The sequence below is a fragment of the Ascaphus truei genome, chromosome 6 (genome assembly GCF_040206685.1).
Source record: "Ascaphus truei isolate aAscTru1 chromosome 6, aAscTru1.hap1, whole genome shotgun sequence".
Lineage (NCBI taxonomy): Eukaryota > Metazoa > Chordata > Amphibia > Anura > Ascaphidae > Ascaphus > Ascaphus truei.
Window position 1 is genome coordinate 96,417,524 of NC_134488.1, and position 20,406 is coordinate 96,437,929.

Consider the following 20,406-nt stretch of genomic DNA (forward strand, 5'->3'; position numbering starts at 1 on the left):
AGAAAGGAAAGGTATACAGGGATATATCAAATGAGTAAACATGGGAAGGATGTTAATCCAGGGAGTAATCTGATTGCCAATATTTGGATCAGGAAGCAATTTAATTTTCCCCGTATGAGAAATCGTCGGATATTTCACAAGGGGTTTTTTTTTGTTTGCCTTCATCTGAATCAATATACTGTAAATACAAATATAGGATAACGTACTGTATCTGTTGTCTAAATTTAGCATAAGTTGAACTTGATGGACGCATGCAACCATGTATTGTTATAACCAGTGTTCGACAAACCTATACATTTACTCGCCCCGGGCGAGTGGATTTAACCCCCAGGCGAGTAAATATTGGCCCAAGCAGCACACGTTTGGTACTAGGTGGCGAGTAGATTTTTTTGTGTGGCGAGTAGATTTTTTGGTGATTTGTCAACCACTGGTTATAACTCTGTACCCAGGACGTACTTGAAAACGAGAGGTAACTCTCAATGTATTACTTCCTGGTAAAACATTTCATAAATAAATAAATAAATAATATGTATTTTTTCAACTTCATCTACTATGTAACTATGTGATAATGCCACTTGTCTGTTACATTAGAATAATATTGTAATGTACTGATTGATTGCATTGTAATGATTCTTTCAATATCATGTATTTTTCCTTCATCTGCAATACTAGATTAGTAGCAAAAAAAAAACGAATAAAAGGTTTAAACAAAAAAAAGTACATTGTAAGCTGATAAAACATTATGGTAGTACTGTAAGCTATTAATGTAGTGTAAAAACACATAATAATCACTTGTATTAAAACTGTTGTCACATTTTATGCAGATACCACATTTAAAAATAATATTAATTCTTTATACACTCATTCATGCAATTAATAATGTATTTTATACTTGGGGAATATATACATTGGCTGTTTTCTCTCTTAGAAAACAAAAGGTTTACAGCCTAATAAATTATTGCTAAATATCTTCAAGCCTATTTTGCTTCCCTATATTAAAAAATAAATACGCATATAAAAATATATATTTAAAATTTCAAGGGATCATCATCACAGCTAAAATTAATTTCTCCAGGCAGTGAGTCAGTAGAAGCAACACATCATCTGTCTGGGATCTGTTCGGATATAAACAAGGTGTGAACCCAGTCTGCTCCCTAATGTTAGTAACAGCACTTTCACTGTCAGCGTGCATTGATCTGCGTGGATCATGTGTCCAAGGTTTATTTATGGTGGGAACGAATGTACTCCGCTTTGTTCCCCAGTTGTCTAGTAATTCAGGGCACTTTCCTGTGAGCTCACAAAATGCATTTGTTAAATACCCAGGAGAAGCAGAGGAAGGGAGGGGAGTGAGGAGGAGTTTCTGAAAACTGAGGCTGAAGCTGAGGATCTAAGCTCCACATCTGTACAAGCTGCACATATCCAAGGTGGAAGAGCCAACCCTCACCCAGGTAACGACTGCAGGGGATTAGGGCTGATCAGGGCCCGGCTACAGGCACATAGTCACCAAAAGCATCACACCCTGCACACATAAAGGCTCCATTGTTCTGTATCTGTGATATAGAGTGAAAATGCACAATTCAAGATTTTAACTGACTCAGTGCTAGGGAGACTTTCTTATTCTTACACAGCAGGGGGACTATGGTATAGCCATGGGATAATTTATATTTTCTGTTCTTGCCTATTACTAAATAAATGCTGCTATTGTTCGACAGAGATGGATATATAGGGAATATACAGTGGTGAGCCATTGGGTACCAATTTATCTTCACACGTCCCCAATGCCCTTTGTTATCCGCCATGATGTCGCAAGGGCCAGTTAGGAGATTGATGACACGTTTTCTATATGTAATAATGTTGTTGCCATGCTCATTTTATGTCATTGAATGTTTGTGTAAAGAAGCGCAGATAAATGTTCTTTTGCCAGTAGCTATACATCATCACCACCTTGTAATCCTATATAGACACTGCCTTTGAAGCGGCTGAACGCGGTTCGAATCCCAGGGTCCACTTCTCATGACCTTGGGCAAATCATGATATCTCCCTGTGCCTCAGGTATTAAAAAAAAGATTGAAAGATCTAATAACCCACTATTTGTAATTGAGAAAAAAAAATCTGCGTACAGTGCTAGGTACACCATAGTACTGTGTACATCAAAAAGTGTGTGTCTGTGTATATATATATATATATATATATATATATATATATATATATATATATATATATATATATATATATATATATATATGTGTGTATATATATATATATATATATATATGTGTGTGTATATATATATATACATAGATATATAGATATATATAAAACCATTATTAAAAATATCTGTGCATAAATGCTTACATTCATTGTGGTAAGTTTATATGACCTACTTTATGGAAACATTGGATTTGTGCTTATAGTAAGTGTGTGAAAGGTATTTTTCTTTATAGTGAGCCCACGTTCCAATGGCAGGACATGTCTTCACTCTCAGAAAGGGGATATAAAAGTCAAACTGCCAATTGACTTGTCAGAGCATTTGTAAGAAAGAAAAAAAACCTACAAAGATCCAGCAAAAGCTCACAAAAACAAAAGGTACAATTAAACAAGATTCAAATAAATATGCTTGCAACACAAAAAAACAATGTTCAGCAGGAATTAAATTCAAAGTGCAAGATCCAGTGTTAGTCTGAAGAAAACTGACACAAACGGGTTCTGCGTTCCATTTAACCTGAGATCAGCACTGCTACGGAGCTAAATATTCACACATTCAAATAGCCCCCAAATGGTAAAATAAGAAATAGGTAATTTGATTCCTTTCAACAGGCCATTAGTTTTCGTTGTGAATGCTTTGAATCCTCACTTCGTTCTTCTTCTGCTCTGCATAATCCATTCAATAACTGCATCTGTGTGCTGCTTAAGTAGGCGATGTCCTACTTTTCAAGCAACAATAAATAATGTATGTAATGGCTACAACAGAAAACATTTTTCTTTTGCATGTATGAAACAGAGCTGTTTTTTTTAAAGCCCTGGTTTAGGTTAGATTTTCATATTTCCTTGGAGAAATATGCAGAAACGTTCATTGCGTTGGAACAGAAAACCAGAAATGCTGTCTCCATTTTAGACTGCACATTTTGCACATGTCGAGATTGTGTTATTCAGTAGCAAGTATATGACACAGCCCTGTATTTGGACTGTTATGAGTCAGCATGATTTAACACTGATTAATCTGGGATACAGGAACAAATCAACTGCAATACGAAACCATCTTCATGTTCTAATGTACATACACTTCTAGGGGAACAGTTCTGCAGCCCCAACTATAATATCAAGGGCATGAAACTAACAATTATCAAAGGGAAATGTCAGAACACAGAGAGAAAGGAAAACATGGGAATATAAATTCATGCAAATGTTTGATACATTGAATACAGAACCCAGCTGTTGTTATAGCTTCACAAATGAACCCTATGATATGAAATATCTCTATGTACAGTCTCCCTGCTCTGTGCCAATAGCCAAGACACCTCACACCTCCACTATAATTCCTGACCTATTTATTTTCCATTTTTTGCATTGCTATGTTACTTTTTGCATCACACTAATTGACCCCAGCATATGCACTATTACTATGATGGTATCCTGGTATATAAACTAACAGATATAAATATACTATCCTATTTGAGATTCTTTTGTAAAAATGTACCTGAAGAAAGGACGTAAGTGATCCTGAAAGCTTGCACCCTTTCAAACCATTAGTTAGCCATTAAAGTATATGCTCTCCCCAAAACAAAATGTTTCGCAAGGGGTCTCCGGAGCTGAACCGCATTCATTTCAGCTCTGGGGACCCCCTGCTCCCTGAGATACATACCTCCCGTAGGGGATGCCGGTAGCAGCTCCGCATGTTTAAATGTCCTGGTCACACAGGCAAATAGGAAGCCACAAGTGATAACGTCACGGCTTCCTATTGGCCCAAGTGACGCAGGGCTTTAAACCTCCATTACGATAGCCCCAACTAGCCCAGCTGGAGCTGCTGTCGGCACCCCCTATGGAAGTAAGTGTCCCGGGAAGCAGGGGGTCCCCAGGGCTGAAATGAACACAGTTCAGCTCCTATAAAAACCTATATAATAAAAAGTGCTGCTTTGAAGGTATCACCTCTACCTTACTTTTGTTCTTACTCTACCTTATTTATCGACTGTTCATGTGATGTTCCCCCAAGCCTCTTGTGCCAGAAACATAGCATTACTGCATGGTACTTCTCGTAACACAGTATGCAGTTGCAATGGTTAATATTGTAGAGTGAAGTGGGATGCATTTATTTGTAACCCTTTGAGTGCCAGAGGGACAGCAACACATTTAAAGCAATGTTCTATTTTCCCATTGATAATTAATCCTAAAGTAGAGATGGGTATTCATTAATGTGTCAAAGGTATTTGCAATCGTTAATTGATTTTCATTGATTAATGCAAAATTTTACCAGGAAAAATACACAGAAATATATATATATATATATATATATATATATATATATATATTTTTATATATATATATATATATATATATATATATATATATATATATATATATATATATATATCTTTATTTCAAGTATGATGTGATAGAAATCAGAGAAACAAAACAAAAGGTCAAACAATTAGAAACATATGTAAAGTGAGAAAGTGCTGAGGATTTGAATTGTCTGATAGTCTTGTGGATTTTAAGGGATTCGGGTAGACCACTGCAGAAGAAGAGATCTGGAGGAGGATCTTAGATGGTAGGTACTTGGCTTTGTGGAAATTAGTAAGCTACTGTACTGAGGTAATTGAACATCGTACCCTGTTAAATCTTGAAGGCAAGTAGGATAAAATGAACATTATGCCTGGGCTTCAGGGGTAACCACTCACAATTATGGGTGTTGCAGCTACACAACTGAAAAGTCTGTGGAGCTGTAAAGATGTCATAATAGTCAAGGTTCGTGGCATTAGCATTTGTTGGTCAGGGCGTCTTCTGGCCAAGTTATTTAGGATAGACTTATTTCTAAGGAGTTTGCCTAACTGAGCAAATATTTTACATACCAGTTTTAATATGAAAACGAAGCATTAGGTGAGTGTCATGCCATATATCATGGTTGATTGTGTCAATAGCCTCAGCAAAGTCTTGAAATGTAGAACAAGCTACAGTAGCTGTCTTTGCTGCAATGAAAACATTGGGTGGTTACTGCGGCTACATTTTTATTCAAGTGTATGAAATATGAATTTTTCCTTATTTTTTGTGGACGTTCGGCTTATATAAAATCAAATGTCAAAGTTGTAGCAGATTTATGGCTAATTGTTATTACTTTTTGGATCTTTAACATGTACCTGTAACATTCCGCTGTGTAATATATATTGTTGTTGTTTTTTTGTAGCTCTCTACAAAGCAAAGACAGATGGAGGGATTTACATCCTGTTTGAGCGACATGCTAAACAGTGTAAAGGCAGCACAGGCCAAACTGGACAACAGCCCCTTCTCCATGGGAGACTTTTTGAAGAAAGTTGGTGTCACAAGCAATCAGCCAACTCTGGTGATGGGACGCAAACAGTATGAGTGTGACCTGTGTGGGCGTTGCTTCTCTGACCCTTCCAATCTACGCCGTCACAAGAACATCCACACAGGGCTGAGGCCTTATATGTGTGATGTATGTGGAAGCAGCTTCAGGCAGAAGTCACAGCTTGACCGCCACCACCTTGTACATACAGGTGAGCGGCCCTTCCAGTGTGCCTTCTGCTCCAAGGGCTTCAGGGACTCGACTGAGTTGCGGGTACATTTCCGGGTGCACACAGGTGAGAGGCCTTATAGCTGTCCAGTGTGCCAAAAGAGCTTCTCTCGTGTCTGTTATATGAAGAAGCACCAGGAGAAGCACACAAGGATGGAGGAGCTACTTCTACAGAAACCAAAAGAAATGGACATCATTAACCCTGATAACGAAGATGAGGATTTCCCAGAGGAATTCCAGTGTTCCTTCTGCACTAATTGGTTTGTAACCAAGGAGGAATTAGAAGCTCACCGGCCGGTGCACCTGAAGTTTGGACCATCAGGGCAGAAGATGTATGAATGTGGGGAATGTAAGAAGTGCTTTAATAACTCATCTAACTTAAGGAAACACACCGTCATTCACACAGGGGTGAAACCCTTCACCTGTAATGTGTGTGACCAGCGCTTCCGGCAAGCCACCCATCTGCAGCGCCACTACTTGATCCATACAGGGGAGAGGCCGTTCAAATGCTCCATTTGCCAAAAAGGTTTTCGGGACACAAGTGATTTGTTGAAGCACCAACGGGTTCATACAGGTGAGAAGCCATATCAGTGTTCCATCTGTGACAAGGGCTTTAAACACCTCCATAATGCAAGAGTGCACAGGCAGAGGCATATGAATGAAGGCTCCATTCCTGAGGAGCTTCCTTCTTCCTCCCCCTATTGTCAGCCCAGGCCGTCTTTAAAAGAGGAGGTTGATATAGAAGAGAGAGAGCCACAATGCTCACATGAGGAGTTACATTCCAAGCATAAGACACACTACTGCACAGCAGCTCACATGATTGGAAAGGAGCACAGTGAGGATACCTTAAAATGCAGCCTTTGTACCAAGACGTTTGCCCGTGTCTCTGGCCTGCATCGCCACTATCTGATTCATACAGGCCACCGTCCTTTTGGCTGTCACCTATGTGGCAAGACTTTCAGACAGCTGTCTCACCTTGACCGGCACAAACGGATTCACACGGGAGAACGCCGCTACCACTGCATGACCTGTGACAAGGCCTTTCGTGAATCTAGTGATCTCCTGCGTCACCAGCAGGTACATGCAAGGGACAAGCTGTTCAGCTGCCACCTGTGTGAGAAGACATACACCCAGATGCAGCACCTGAAGACACATCAATTGAGTCACGAGCAAGAGTCTTTTTTGGAAACTGAAATTTTAGATGATGACGATGATGACGATGATAACTCAATTGAGATTGTTTTAGTCTAAATCCAATGACTTACAAGAATAGGACAAATCTAATGAATATCTGATATTAGCGGCAACGCAAAGACATAGGTCTGTGGAGATATATAAAAGGCATTCGCTCAGAATACTTAACACAGCTGCAGCTTTGTGATTAGATGAATGTGGTCAAATATTTCTACCTTACATAGTGTGAAGGTTATCTTTTACCCTGTAAAATTTGTATATTGCATTAAACTATAGGTAACTTTGCAAGGTGCAAAAGGACAAAACCGAGAACATGAAGAATGAGCAGACACATTTAAATGGAAGACAACAAAAGACAAGTCTAGCATAGAAAACTAGTCAAATACGTCAGGTTAAAATGCATGGTATTAGTTTATACACATTATATATATATATTATATATATATATATATATATATATATATATATATATATATATATATATATATATATATATATATATATATAAAATAAATTACATGTAACTGTGAATTTAAAAGGTAGAAATTATATTGAACGGTGTAGGACTGGTGGTTTTCAAATCTCTCCTCCGAGATCCCCAGGAAACACCAGGTTTTAGAAATAATCAATGCATTTGCACACTTGTGATGCACTTAATTTACATATGAATATAATATTCATTGGTAACTCCAGAAAACAGGCTCTGAGGCAGAGGAAAGATTTTAAAACCTCATTTTATTAGGCAACATCATAAAGCATAGAAGTTCTGATTTATGATGTTACCTGAATACTAACGTTAATTTTGTTTTGTAGGTTATTTAGGTTCCTGTTGTATTTTACAAGTGGACTTTTAGGAAAAAAATACAGATTCTACAGCGAATAATGGGACTTTCTTTCCAGTGATCTGAGACACCATTACAGACCCTGTTGATTTGTGTAGTAGAAGAGAATAAACTTCCTTGACGTGAGATGGTTTATTAGGGGACATAAACAAGTTTTCAAAGTAAATATAAGACGGAATTCATGAGAATAATATGTTACTTGATGACTCTGAAGAACAGGTTAAATGCATTAGATGGTCTGGGGAGAGAGAGCTACCACTGACATGCATGATCAATGTTAAAAAAATAAAATGTTTATTTTAGCATGCAGCCGATTTTACAGAAATCATCATAAACAAAAGTGATATTTGACTTTTTTATACCACACAATAGTAAGACTATCAAAATCACTTCAAACTTGAACACCCCCATTGCAGGAAGCACTAGTAGCTCACCGTTTAAAGGTGTGCTGCTTCTAGCACCCAATTATATTTTATAAGTTTAATCTTGAGGACTGATGCTGCTTTTTTATCAGACAAGTAAAAAGCATTTTAAAGTAATTTTTAGCATTAGTCTTCATCAGGCTGTTCATTTCCATCTAAGACGGGCAGAAGTTAGACGCGGTCTCCGGAGGGCGTTGGCATGAAAAGAAAGGTATGAACCACTGCACAGAGCATACACAAGGTTTTGTGGGAACATTGCTAATATGCACTGTACAGTGGGTTGGAAATATCCTAAAAACAGACCGTGTGGGGGGAAGGGAATGATTGCCTGCCATTCCTTATGTTTTTGATTTATGATTTATTTATACAGAGCTCAGCAAACCCTGTGATGTTATAAACAATGTCTGGGGATAAACACTGGAAAAATGAGAAGAGAATAATTGTACTAATCAGATATATACTAAAGAATAGGGGTGAAAATGCACTGCTTCGCTGCCCCCTTTAGTAGTGGAGGTGTTTACGAATAGTACTGGTTGGGGCATTATGATCTATGGTAATCTATTTGGATTTAAGGCCCTGCTTTCGACAGGACCCATACAGGTTCCGATACCACAGTCTGAGACTGAGCCCAATCCACCACAGCATTTAGAAGAACTTAAATAACTAAAAAAAAGCGCCTGTTATTTAACCCTCTTGGGGAAATATAGGGTCCTAGATCCTTCCCGGCAAGGGTCCATTATCAAAATCCAAAACAAGAACACGGAAATATGCATTGAAATATATACCACTTTGAAATATATTGAATAACCCCCTCAGTGACAACCGCACCATGGGTTAGCTGAAGTAGCTTTGAAGCAGTGGCAGTCCTGGACGATGCTTCAGACACCTCGTGTCATTCTTCTGGTCTTTCAGTCCATCTCTGGCTCTTTTATTTAGTGAGCAGTTGTCAACCTGTTAGGCATTGCGGCCCCCTTTAAAGCATCAGTTCAAGCTGACGTTTTTCCCCCCTTTAATATGTGCATCAATACAATCCACACAATGATAAGTAAATAGCTAAATTGCAGATCGAACCATTCTCCTGTGATCAATCAGCGAAGATTTGGCTGGGGGTGCATCAGAAGAGGACCAAAGATGCAAAGTTTTGTGTGGAAGATCATGTGACCAGGCAGTCATTAGATACAATTGGTTCACTGCTAGAGAGGGGGCAGGGCTCAAAAAAGGGTGTGCCAGAGCCTGTTTCAGAAGAGGAAGGGGATGTGACTTTGTAAATGGCTGCTATAGAAACAAAACATGTTTGTTACATTATAATACATTAAAAATGTCATTTAGAGTTGTTTAAAAAAATGCTACAAGTATTTTCTCATAGTACAGAACCACACATGTAGGATATTGCTAGGTCTACAGCTTTCAAAATGTACTGCAAGTTAATGGTACCCCTGAAAATGTAACTTTGCAGAATGCGAGCCCATTTGTCCTGAGATAAAAATTGTATTAATGTGATTGGTATTATTCTGTATTTTCTAAATTATCTATTAGTTTTCTGTAAGGCATATAATTGGCAACACAGTGTAACATTTAATAACCTTTTTGAATTATTACATCAAAAATATGTCAAGAACATAAATCCAAAATGAAAACAAATTCTTATGTATTATGGATATATATATAACAGAAAATGTTCTCACCGTTCATTTATTTTCTCCTGGTTTCTCCATGGCATCACCTGACGAGGGATATGCTCCTCCCAGCTGAGGTAGGACATTGAACACCTGACTCTGAGACCTATATAAGCCCTCCTCGTTTGTTCTCTGGTCTGTTGTACGTTTGGCCAAGCTTGCTATTTACATATATACATAATTCTCCTGCAGTAGTAAGTACAACATATACATCAGAAAGATCTGTTAAAAATGTCCCACAAAATCCTTCATTAAAGAAAACAACAGGGTGGGGGGAACTACCCATGCACTGCCATGGAGGGACCAGGAGAAAATAAATTAATGGTAGAAAAATGTCCGTTTTCTCTCCTGTCCCTCCAGGTCAGCGCATGACATGAAGGAATGTCCCAAAGCAGTTTCCCTGACTATAGGGTTGGATAAATTGTAATGATACGGCCGCCTGGAGGACCTTCCTCCCAAACGTTGTCTCTGAAGATGCCGTAACATCTATCCTGTAATGTTTGGTAAAGGTATGTAGTGAGGACCATGTGGCGGCTTTACAGACTTGCTCCGCTGATGCATCTTGTTATACAGCCCATAGGGCTCCATCCCTGATACCCATTTCCAATATCCGCAAACTTATACCATCTTGCTATTGCGGTCTTAGGGGCTATTTGGCCTTTTTGTGGACCTGCAAATAAAATAAAAAGACTTCTAGTCTACCTGAACTCCTGTGTTCTAGAAATGTATAGCTTTATTTCACTTACTACATTCAACGACAAAAATATGGAATCTCTCTTGATTAATATGAAAAGGTGGGACAACCTTGTAAAGGGAAAAAGGTATTGTCCTAAGAATCACCTTATCCTAGTGAAAAATGCAAAATGGAGGATCGCAAGAAAGGGTATCCTGTAAAATAAATCCAGGATATCAAATGTTGAGGCTGATTCTTGAATTATCTAGTTTCTTGTCCACCATAACTTTAAGATTCTCCAAACTCTGTAATATATTCTTGCCATTACTGGCTTCTTGGACCTGATTAATGTATCTGACACTCGAATTGAAACACCCTGGAGTGCTAAGATCGCCATCTCAGTCTCCAGGCCATCAGATGAAGCATTGCAAACCTTGGTTAGAGGATTGTCCCATGTGACAGAAGCTCCAGTGTTATCGGTAGTGTCCAAGGGGAGTCCCCTGATATCCTCATCAGATCTTCTTGGCCATGCTGGAAGCGATAACAATGGCCTTCAACCTCTGAACTCTGATAATTTCCAGAGTCCTCTGGATCAGTGGCATTGGAGTGAACACATAGACTAGAGGGTAATTCCAATCTAGTGTTAGAGCATATACTAAATGTGAGTTTACAAAAAAAGAAAGAATCCCATATAATAATAATAATAATAGCATGTTCTTGTATAGCGCTGCTAGTTTTATGTAGCGCTTCACAGAGACATTTTGCAGACACAGGTCCCTGCCACGTGCAGCTTACAATCTATGTTTTTGGTGCCTGAGGCACAGGGAGATAAGGTAATTTGCCCATGGTCACAAGGAGCCTTCACCAGGAATTGAACCAGGTTCCCCTACTTCAGACTCAGTACCAGTCAGTGTCTTTACTCACTGAGCCAGTCCTTCTCCCTATGATGCACGCTACCCCTACTAATATTCATATAGTGCAGAGGGTAAAACACCTACGTTCCCTCATGTTTCCCAACAGCAGACCAATACATGACAATGCTGGGGTAGATGGTGGCAGCCATAGAAGTAGTACCCTGGGGCCTCTTCCACCTGAGGCAATTACAACACAACCTATGGTCGCCTGGAAGGACTCTCGGGATCTGGCACAGAAACTTTATCTCACGACCAAGACACGTTTCTCCCTGATATATTGGGGAATCAAGACCATATCTAGCCAGAGGCAGGTCACTGATGCCCAGAAATTGTGTTCTACTACGACAGGCGCAAGTATCTCAGGGTGGGGATCCAGCCTGCATGGGGAACATGGTTAGATTCAGAAACAACGTAAAAAAAAATGCTGTATGGTGCTCTAGAACATTTATCAAAACAATATCAAGTCCATAAATATATTCTCCAACTGTGAAAATCCTAGGAGTATCAAGGGAATGATAGACCAAATATCATATATAGATAACACCTACTTCCACTATGACACGATGGCCTGGATGGAGTTCCACTAGGATAAGTAACAACTCCCACTTGCTAGTGTCCAGTCAGATTGATCGCTGTGGAACAGTGCAAAGGTGTATAAGAGTAGTATTACTCACATCTGGATGGTCTTCATGATATTCCTCCTCTGGTAGGTGCATCCGGTCTTCCAAAGGTGACAGCAAAGCAGTGTGGGAAGGTTGGAGCACAACTGGACACAGGAAAAAGAAGAATAGTCTGCGAGAGAGTGTGTGTCCCAAGGTGCACCTTGATAAAGAGCGTTCTGCTTGAAACGCGTTGGTGGGGGCCCGTGGGCTCACTGTATTTTTATGGTTTGATCCATTAAATATTTTTATGGGACACACACTCTCTCGCAGACTATTCTTCTTTTTCCTGTGTCCAGTTGTGCTCCAACCTTCCCACACTGCTTTTAGATTCAGAAACAAGACTCCAAATCAACATCTTGGAACTATGAGCTATACTCAAGCTTCTACTCCATTTCTCATATCAGATAAGAGGTCAGCCAGGAAAGGTCCACTCAGACAACATGACTGCGGTCTCATACATCAACCATCAGGAAGGCACAAGAAGTTTTCAAACAGCCAGAGAGTAGGCCAGGATTTTTAGGTGGGCTAATCGTAACTTTCCAGCCATTATGGCAGTAAACATAGCTGGGGAAGACAACACTTAAGCAGATTATTTAAGATGCAAGACCATAGACTCAGGAGACTGGTTACTGAATCAGAAGATATTTCAGCAGATTATGTGCAAATGTGGGGAACCATTAATAGACTTGATGACTACAAGATTCAACAAATGCCAGAACTTATTCTCAAGGCATTGGGATGCACAGGCACATTTAGTATATGTTCACAACAAAAAAAAGAGGGGAGCGGGGGACCCTGCTTTGCTAAATGTATAGTAACGTACTAGTGGGGTGCACCTGGGAAAAGGGGTAACTGAGTTTACGAAAAAGGAAAGAATCCCATATTATGCACTCTACCTCTACTAATATTCAAAAATAATAACGTTTTATTGAAAGACCAAAAAACATATGACAATTAAAACCTATATCAGCAGTGTACAGCTGCTAGGTGTACAGCTAGGAAATTCCTCTCAAAATAACTTTGAAATGACAAAAGCAGATATCCCACCGAAATCAAACAGCCTCAGCTATAGTGGACTATCGTGGATCAGGTGTGACAAAAAATGTAAATTCTAATATCCTGAGCAAATGGATAAATATCCTATGCTTGAGATGGTGAACAAATTACTACCATATATATGTTCCTATAGCAGATGTCCCCCATTGTGGGGGGCTCATAGTGAGAGTATCACATTAACACCTCTGTAAATATTAATAAATGTACTATATATAATACATCGCCACACGGGCATGTGAGAGTAAAATAAAAATATTTCTGTTCAGATAGTAGATGGTATCAACATCCTACATACAGGAGTGAAAAAAAGAAACAACAACATGTATATGAGGGGTGATTACTTGGATAAGTTGGAAAATCCCACTCAGGTAATCAATGTTGCCACTAGGTCAATGACAAATGCTTGACATCATCCACTATAGAATGTAGTATTCATGTGACTGCTTAGATATATAAAAGTAACACCACTTTAAGGGAGGCATTAGCAGGGATGGCATTCGCATTGGCATTTTAAGAGCGATGCATTTTTAAGTGAGAATATATAGTTAAACGAGGGGTGCACAAACTTCCTGCGCTGCACCCCCCCCCCCCTGTCTGCTCTTCTCACGATCGCGGCCCCCCTTACCTTCAATGGAGCATCAAATGACGCTGCGGGGTCATGTGATGTCACGTGACCCCCGGTGTCATTTGATGTCACGTCTCCATGATAACAGGTGTCATTTGATGCTGTGTTGCCATGGAGACACGTGGACAAGAACCGGTAAGTACATTTACAGAGGCCTCAAGCTCTTAGCGCGGGGCCTCTGTAACCGCGCGCCCCCCCCCCCCCCAATAAAGTCTTGCGTGCGCACCTGAGTTAGGATATAGTTTGACTAGAAGTTGACTGGGGACTGGATCTACTACAAACTCTTCTACACAAGGCATCAAACGGTGAGCTACTCTGACCTCACTATGATCCCATGCTTGTTAGCCTGCACACTTAACCCTCCATTTACATCTTATTTTACTGCAGCCTCTCCCAACACTGACTGCACACAAGTGCCCCCTCACCCCACTCAACCCTCTGCAAACCCTGAATAGGCCCTAGCATTGCACTGCAGCAAAACAATTTGACAAGGCACACCCCTGCTGTTTTGTCTGCACACACTCACTTTGCTCACAACAGCTTCATGCAACATTACCTACCTCTGTGATATGGTATGTACCGTGTAACAGGGGACTTATCCCTGTTCAAAAATGTGCCTCTAATCCAGCAGTGTGGTGGTTAACTGCTGGTAGACAATTAACCAACACCACCTGGCTGATTACAGGTGTCAGAAAAAGCCTGCCTCTGAGACAGGAAGGGGGGATTCTTCCTGAGCTCACACGTGAGCTGAGCTGACCCAGGAAGCAGAAAGAGCAGAGAATTCCTTAGTCTCACACGTGGGGCTGAACCAAGGAAAGACTGCACACGGACACTGTCTTGAGCTGCAAAGAGACTGCACGCTGCCAGCAAGACACGGGATAATACTTCTAAACCTGGATCCTGACATTGCCTTATCACACAAGGGTGTGGACACCAGGAGAACAGAGAAGCCTTCCCCTACAGCTACAAGAAACAGATAAGACTTTCTTATAGACTGTTTATATATATATGTCTCTATGATTTGGGCTGGTGAATCACTGGGCTAACCACGCAGTTAAAGAGGGCTGGACTACAAGTGTAAATATACTCCAAAGTGGAGCAGATTTTGTTTGCGGATTTTCACATGTTTGCTGTGTTTAAAGCGACAGGCGCAATAAAGCCTCATTTAAGTTTCACTTTAAACGGTCTCCATTGCGTGCCTCTGAACACATCTCTTACATACCTCAACTTTGTTCTCGTGGCCTCGTGGAAATATTACTTTCTCTATCCATTACAAACTCCTCCCTCCTGGCCCACACCCAACATAACCATACACCCTGGATTACTCAAAAGCCTTGCACTATCTACTGAATGTTGGTGGAGAACTCTGAAAACCAGCACACCAACCACCACTCACTCTAATGGCAAACATCACAAATTTACAACTTGCAAACAACTACTCAAATTTCTACTCATACTATTACTCTCTTTAGCAGGTGATATTGAACTTAACCCAGGCCCTCCCTTTTCAACTTTATCCCATACCCCTGAGAATACCCCCTTCAAATTCCAAAAAGGTCTATCTGTCGCCCATATAAATATCCAGAGCCTGCTGCCCAAACTGGATGAACTAAGGGCATGGTGCCTTATGCATAAACCCAAAGCCATCGTTTTGACAGAAACTTGGCAAACCCCTGATGCAAATATCGCCATTCAAGCATACTCAATTTCTAGGAAAGATAGGTCAAAGAGAGGAGGAGGGGTGTTATTTTATATTGCAGACACCTTACAATTTACACTGTTAAATTGCCCCCCAAGCCCACCCTCTTTTGAAATCCTAGTTGGCAAAATCTGCCTCCCCTTTTCTAAGCCTATCTTTGTTGCTGGCATCTAATGCCCCCCTAATGCCCCTCTCCAGTCCCTGACTGATATCACACAGTTTCTTGGCTCCATTTCCTCTCTGAATGAGAAGAGTGAGCTGCTAGTTCTTGGTGATTTCAACTTCAATTGGCTCGACCCTAAAAAACCACAAAATCCAGATATAACTCAAGTCACTTAACCTATCACAACTCATTTCCCAACCCACACGGATAAACCTGAAATCTCACAACCATTCCTTGCTAGACTGGAATCTCTCCTCAAATCCCAGCAGAATCCAATCCTCTTGCATTCTTCCTGACATTTTCAGTGACCATGCAATACTGTACTGTGTAAGGAAAATTAAACCGCCCCAATCAAGCCCTAAAGTTCTCCTCAATAGAACATTTAGAAACTTTAACCTACAACAGTTTCTAGCTGACCTTACCAATTGCCCTTGGTACGGAATCGATTTCATACTCGACCCTGATTCTGCGCTCGACTATTTCCAATCCGAGTTCTTAAAACGCTTTGATACCCATGCTTCACTACGCAAATAAGAGTACGGCGGGCCCACCTTCCGTGGGTTACAACTGACCTTATAGCGTTCTACCATTTCAGGGATGCCTTGTGGAAAAGCTACAAAGTAACTGGCACTACCAAGGATCTTAATCACTACAGATGCCTGCGGAACATGTGCACAAGGCAAACAAGACATGCAAAAGCACAATATTACTCTCACAGTCTTCACCAGAATACATCAAACCCAGCTAACTTCTGGAAGGTTATCAGCAGTATATTCCAGCCTTCTAGCCATCAACAACCAAGTAATATCACTAAGGAGGATATTACTCTGACAAACCCCACTGACATTGCAAATGCATTCAACGATCACTTTGTGGGGTATGCTAATAACTTATTAGCGAAACGCAACCCAAACCACAAACATGAACCTCACTCTGTGAGTACCCCTATAGTCCCACCCTCTCCCAACACTGCTCACAATTTTCAATTTGTCTCAGTATCCGAAGAGGCGATTACACAAGCGCTCCTCAAATTAAAACTAAGCAGACAATGTGGACCTGATTTACTGCAATCTAAGTTCCTAAGACTTGGTGCCCCAGCGATTGCCAAACCAATTGCTTCCATAGTCAACTCTATTCTGTGCAAGCCATATCCCTAAGACCTGGAAAACTGCCAGAGTTGTCCCAATCTCCAAAAGTGGGGACAAAAACACTGTCTCAAACTACAGGCCAATCTCTCGTTTCCCAATATTATCCAAAGTCATGGGAAAATGTGTTCACTCCCAATTAAGCGATTACTATACCAAGACAAATTTCCCTAGCCAATTCCAATCTGGCTTTCGCCCCAAACACTCCACGGTAACTAAAGCCAGGGTGTGCAGCGCACAGCAGTAGAGAGGAGCAGGTCTTAGCAATAAAAGTCCTTTATTAACAAATCATCATGTGGGACAACAGCAAACCTTCAACGCGTTTCGTTCAAAGGAACTTTATCAAGAAGTGCTGTATGTATTAAAAGCAACCATTTAAGTACAGCTGACTGCCCGTTTTCGCGCCAAATCGTGACGTCATAATGTGTGTTAAACCAATGAAAAGCTTATTCCTCGCGCATGCGCGCGGCGCCAGTACTCCATGATAAACTCTATGGTTCCATTGATTCCCGCGCATGCGCGCGACGCCAGGGTCCCAGGAATGCCACTCTATGGTAAACTCTATGGTCTCATTGATTCCCGCGCATGCGCGCGACGCCAGAGTCCAGGGGATGCCACTGCTACTGACAGCCATGTCAGACATGAGACACACGCCCCTCTGGGCGGTGCTACAAGCATGAACACGCCTCTGACAGAGGCAGAGAAACACCCCCTCCTCCTCCAATGTCTGCACATGCGCTAAGGATTCCCACTGTAGGGTAATTGAATGACTGCTAATTTGCCTTAACCAATACGTTTTTGTAACTAAACCAAACAACAGATATTATTGTTGGGGCTGGGGAATATAAGGCAGCGAACTGTACTACAATGGGGATTACACATAAACAAAATATGAGTTTATACAAAATCAAACATGAATGCTTAAATAAACAAAAAATGTGCAATACACTTTATAAAAAAGAAAAAACATATTACAAGACAGTTTATTATTAAAAGTTATATTTATCAAAAATGTATATGATTAATGATAAAAAATAAACAATAAAAACAAATTTTAAAAAAACAAATATATCTTGTGTCTTATTTAATCAACAGCAAATTGCATGCCCTGCTGGATGAAGATGGTAATCATATTAATTATTCAAAACATTTCACTTCAATGTGGAGTATTATACATATACATGTTATGTTTTTATTTTTGTATCACCTCAACCTAAAGTAAACTTAATATGAATAATAAATAATCCCATTATAAACCAAGAATGGATGTTAAGTTAGAAGTTGAGTTAGTTATTCTTCTAAATCAAGTTTATCAGAAGGATACAGAAAGATATAAAGAACTGTTCATGATTATTACCATAATTGAGATAATTAAGACAGAGTCTGAGTATATCTTCATAGAGACGTTATTAATTAATTTTGCTCATACTGTATATTGTATGAGGGTATATATAAGTACCAATGAAAGCTTTTGATCATATTTTTTAAATATATTCTTTTATCAAGAACGATACACTTATTTAAGAAAATGATTGATATTCCATTCCACATTTATTCCATCAGGGTACCGTGTTCTCAATGTGAATATCCAATAGGATTCTCTACAGTCTAATGTTTTCTCAATATTGCCCCCTCTTTCTTTTCTAATTATCTTTTCAATGCCCATAAATGAGAAGTTACTAATTCCTCCTTGTCCACATTCCGAAAAATGCTTGGAAACAGGGTGTTCCATATCCTTCTTACGTATTAGCCTGCAATGTTCTTGCATCCTGATTTTTAAAGCTCTTGTGGTCCTGCCGACATATCTCTTCCCACAGCCACAATTAATCAAATATACTACAAATGTAGTATTACAATTGATAAAATTATGTATAGTATGGCGTTTATGTGGACTGTGGGAGAAGACATGTCGTGCAGGTTTCATGAACTGGCACATGTTGCAGTGATTGCATCTAAAGGATCCCTTTGTCATAAATTGATCTGAGCTCTTAGTAGGTGTTGATACTACACTCGGTGATAAAAATGTGGCTAATGTCTTTGCTCTTCTGTAAACAAATTTGGGACCCTTGTCTATGTATTCCTTGAGAATTGGATCCATCCGTAATAATTCCCAATGTTTATTCACAATTTTAGTTATTTGGCTGCTGGATTTGCTATACTGTGAAATAAACAAAGGACATATTCCGTCATCTTTGTTATCTTTTTTTGTTGTTGATGTTGTGTCAGTATATGCACCAATCCTTCTCATTCTGGACTCGGGTGGCATCACTGTTACTCGTTCAATTTCTTTTACCTCCTGTAGTGTATTCTGGAGGGTCTCCCGATCGTATCCTCTCTCAATAAATTTTTTTGTCAGCTCCTCAGACTGAGTCATGAAGCTGTCTAGAGTTGAACAGTTCCGCTTCAGTCTGAGGTATTGACCTTTAGGTATTCCCTTAATCACAGATCTGGGGTGACAACTGTCCGCTCTAAGAAACGAATTACGAGAATTTGGCTTCTTGTAGATATCTGATTGTATTTTTTGATTGATGTCAATATAAAACAGAATGTCCAGGTAGCTAATGTGTTGAGTATGATAGTTAATAGTGAATTGAATATCAAAAGTGTTATTATTTAAGTATTGTGTAAATTCTAATAAAGTGTCAGTATTCCCGTGCCAAATGAAAATAAGATCGTCAATGAAACGTTTATAAAAAACAATATTGTGCCTATAAAGATTTGTGCTACCAAAGATGAAATTATTCTCCCACCACCCCATAAAAAGGTTGGCATAGGAGGGGGCAAAACTTGTCCCCATTGCCGTCCCCCGAAGTTGTAAATAAAATTTGTGATCAAAAAGGAAATAATTGTGAGTGAGTAAAAAAAGTATTGACTCCATTATAAATGTGGTTGTAAGTATTGAGCTTCCCGGACATTCTATGAAATGGCGGACAGCCGTCATACCCAGATCATGTTGAATAATCGAATACAGGGAGACCACGTCCATAGTGACCCACAGGTAATCCTGATTCCAACTAATGTGTTGTAGTTTAGTTAGTAAGTCCCCAGAGTCCAAAATGAAGGAGGGCAAATTCCTGACAAAAGGTTGCAGATATGCATTCACATATTGGGATAAACCATCTCCCAAAGATCCAATACTGGAGACTATTGGCCGACCAGGGGGGTCGACCAAAGTCTTATGGATCTTTGGGAGATGGTGATATATGGGAATAATAGGATGGCGATTAACAATAAAATCTGATTCACTTTTGGTCAAAACATGTGTAGCCATACCCAGATCTACAAGCTCAAGGAGTTCCCTCAAAAAACAGTCCGTGGGGTCCCGTGGTAGTACAGAATAGGAGGACACATCCCCAAGTTGGCGAAATGCTTCCTTGAAGTAGTCAGTCCTACTCTGCACCACCACAGCACCCCCTTTGTCTGCATTCTTTATTACTAGCATTGAATTGTCTTGTAGTGACTTAATAGCAATTCTCTCCTCCTTATTGAGGTTGTCATACCTCGAGGAGGAGAAGGAAAAGCCCTGAGCTAGCAATCTTAGATCACGGACCACAAGGTTCTCAAACATATTCAGATATGGACCTTTCGC

The 20,406-nt window shown here is 39.9% G+C and overlaps 1 protein-coding gene across 3 annotated transcripts; it reads left to right on the plus strand.

The window, feature by feature from the left end:
* The first annotated feature begins 1,308 nt into the window (after positions 1-1,308).
* On the plus strand, positions 1,309-12,919 carry LOC142497442 (uncharacterized). 3 transcript variants are annotated; one of them, XM_075605233.1, is made up of 5 exons: positions 1,309-1,448; positions 1,962-2,052; positions 2,445-2,586; positions 5,399-11,878; positions 12,470-12,919. In XM_075605233.1, the coding sequence occupies exon 4, from the start codon at positions 5,420-5,422 to the stop codon at positions 6,995-6,997; it is 1,578 nt and encodes a 525-aa protein (XP_075461348.1). In that variant the 5' UTR covers positions 1,309-1,448; positions 1,962-2,052; positions 2,445-2,586; positions 5,399-5,419; the 3' UTR covers positions 6,998-11,878; positions 12,470-12,919. The 3 variants fall into 3 exon arrangements, with proteins under 3 accessions (XP_075461348.1, XP_075461346.1, XP_075461347.1); XM_075605231.1 differs by lacking the exon at positions 2,445-2,586 and having other exon boundaries at positions 12,470-12,918; XM_075605232.1 differs by lacking the exons at positions 1,962-2,052; positions 2,445-2,586 and having other exon boundaries at positions 12,470-12,916.
* Positions 12,920-20,406: the final 7,487 nt, after the last annotated feature.

What these genes read in the sequence shown, in the direction of transcription:
- LOC142497442 (XM_075605233.1), top strand. Translation starts at nt 5,420, where the DNA reads ATGGAGGGATTTACATCCTGTTTGAGCGACATGCTAAACAGTGTAAAG.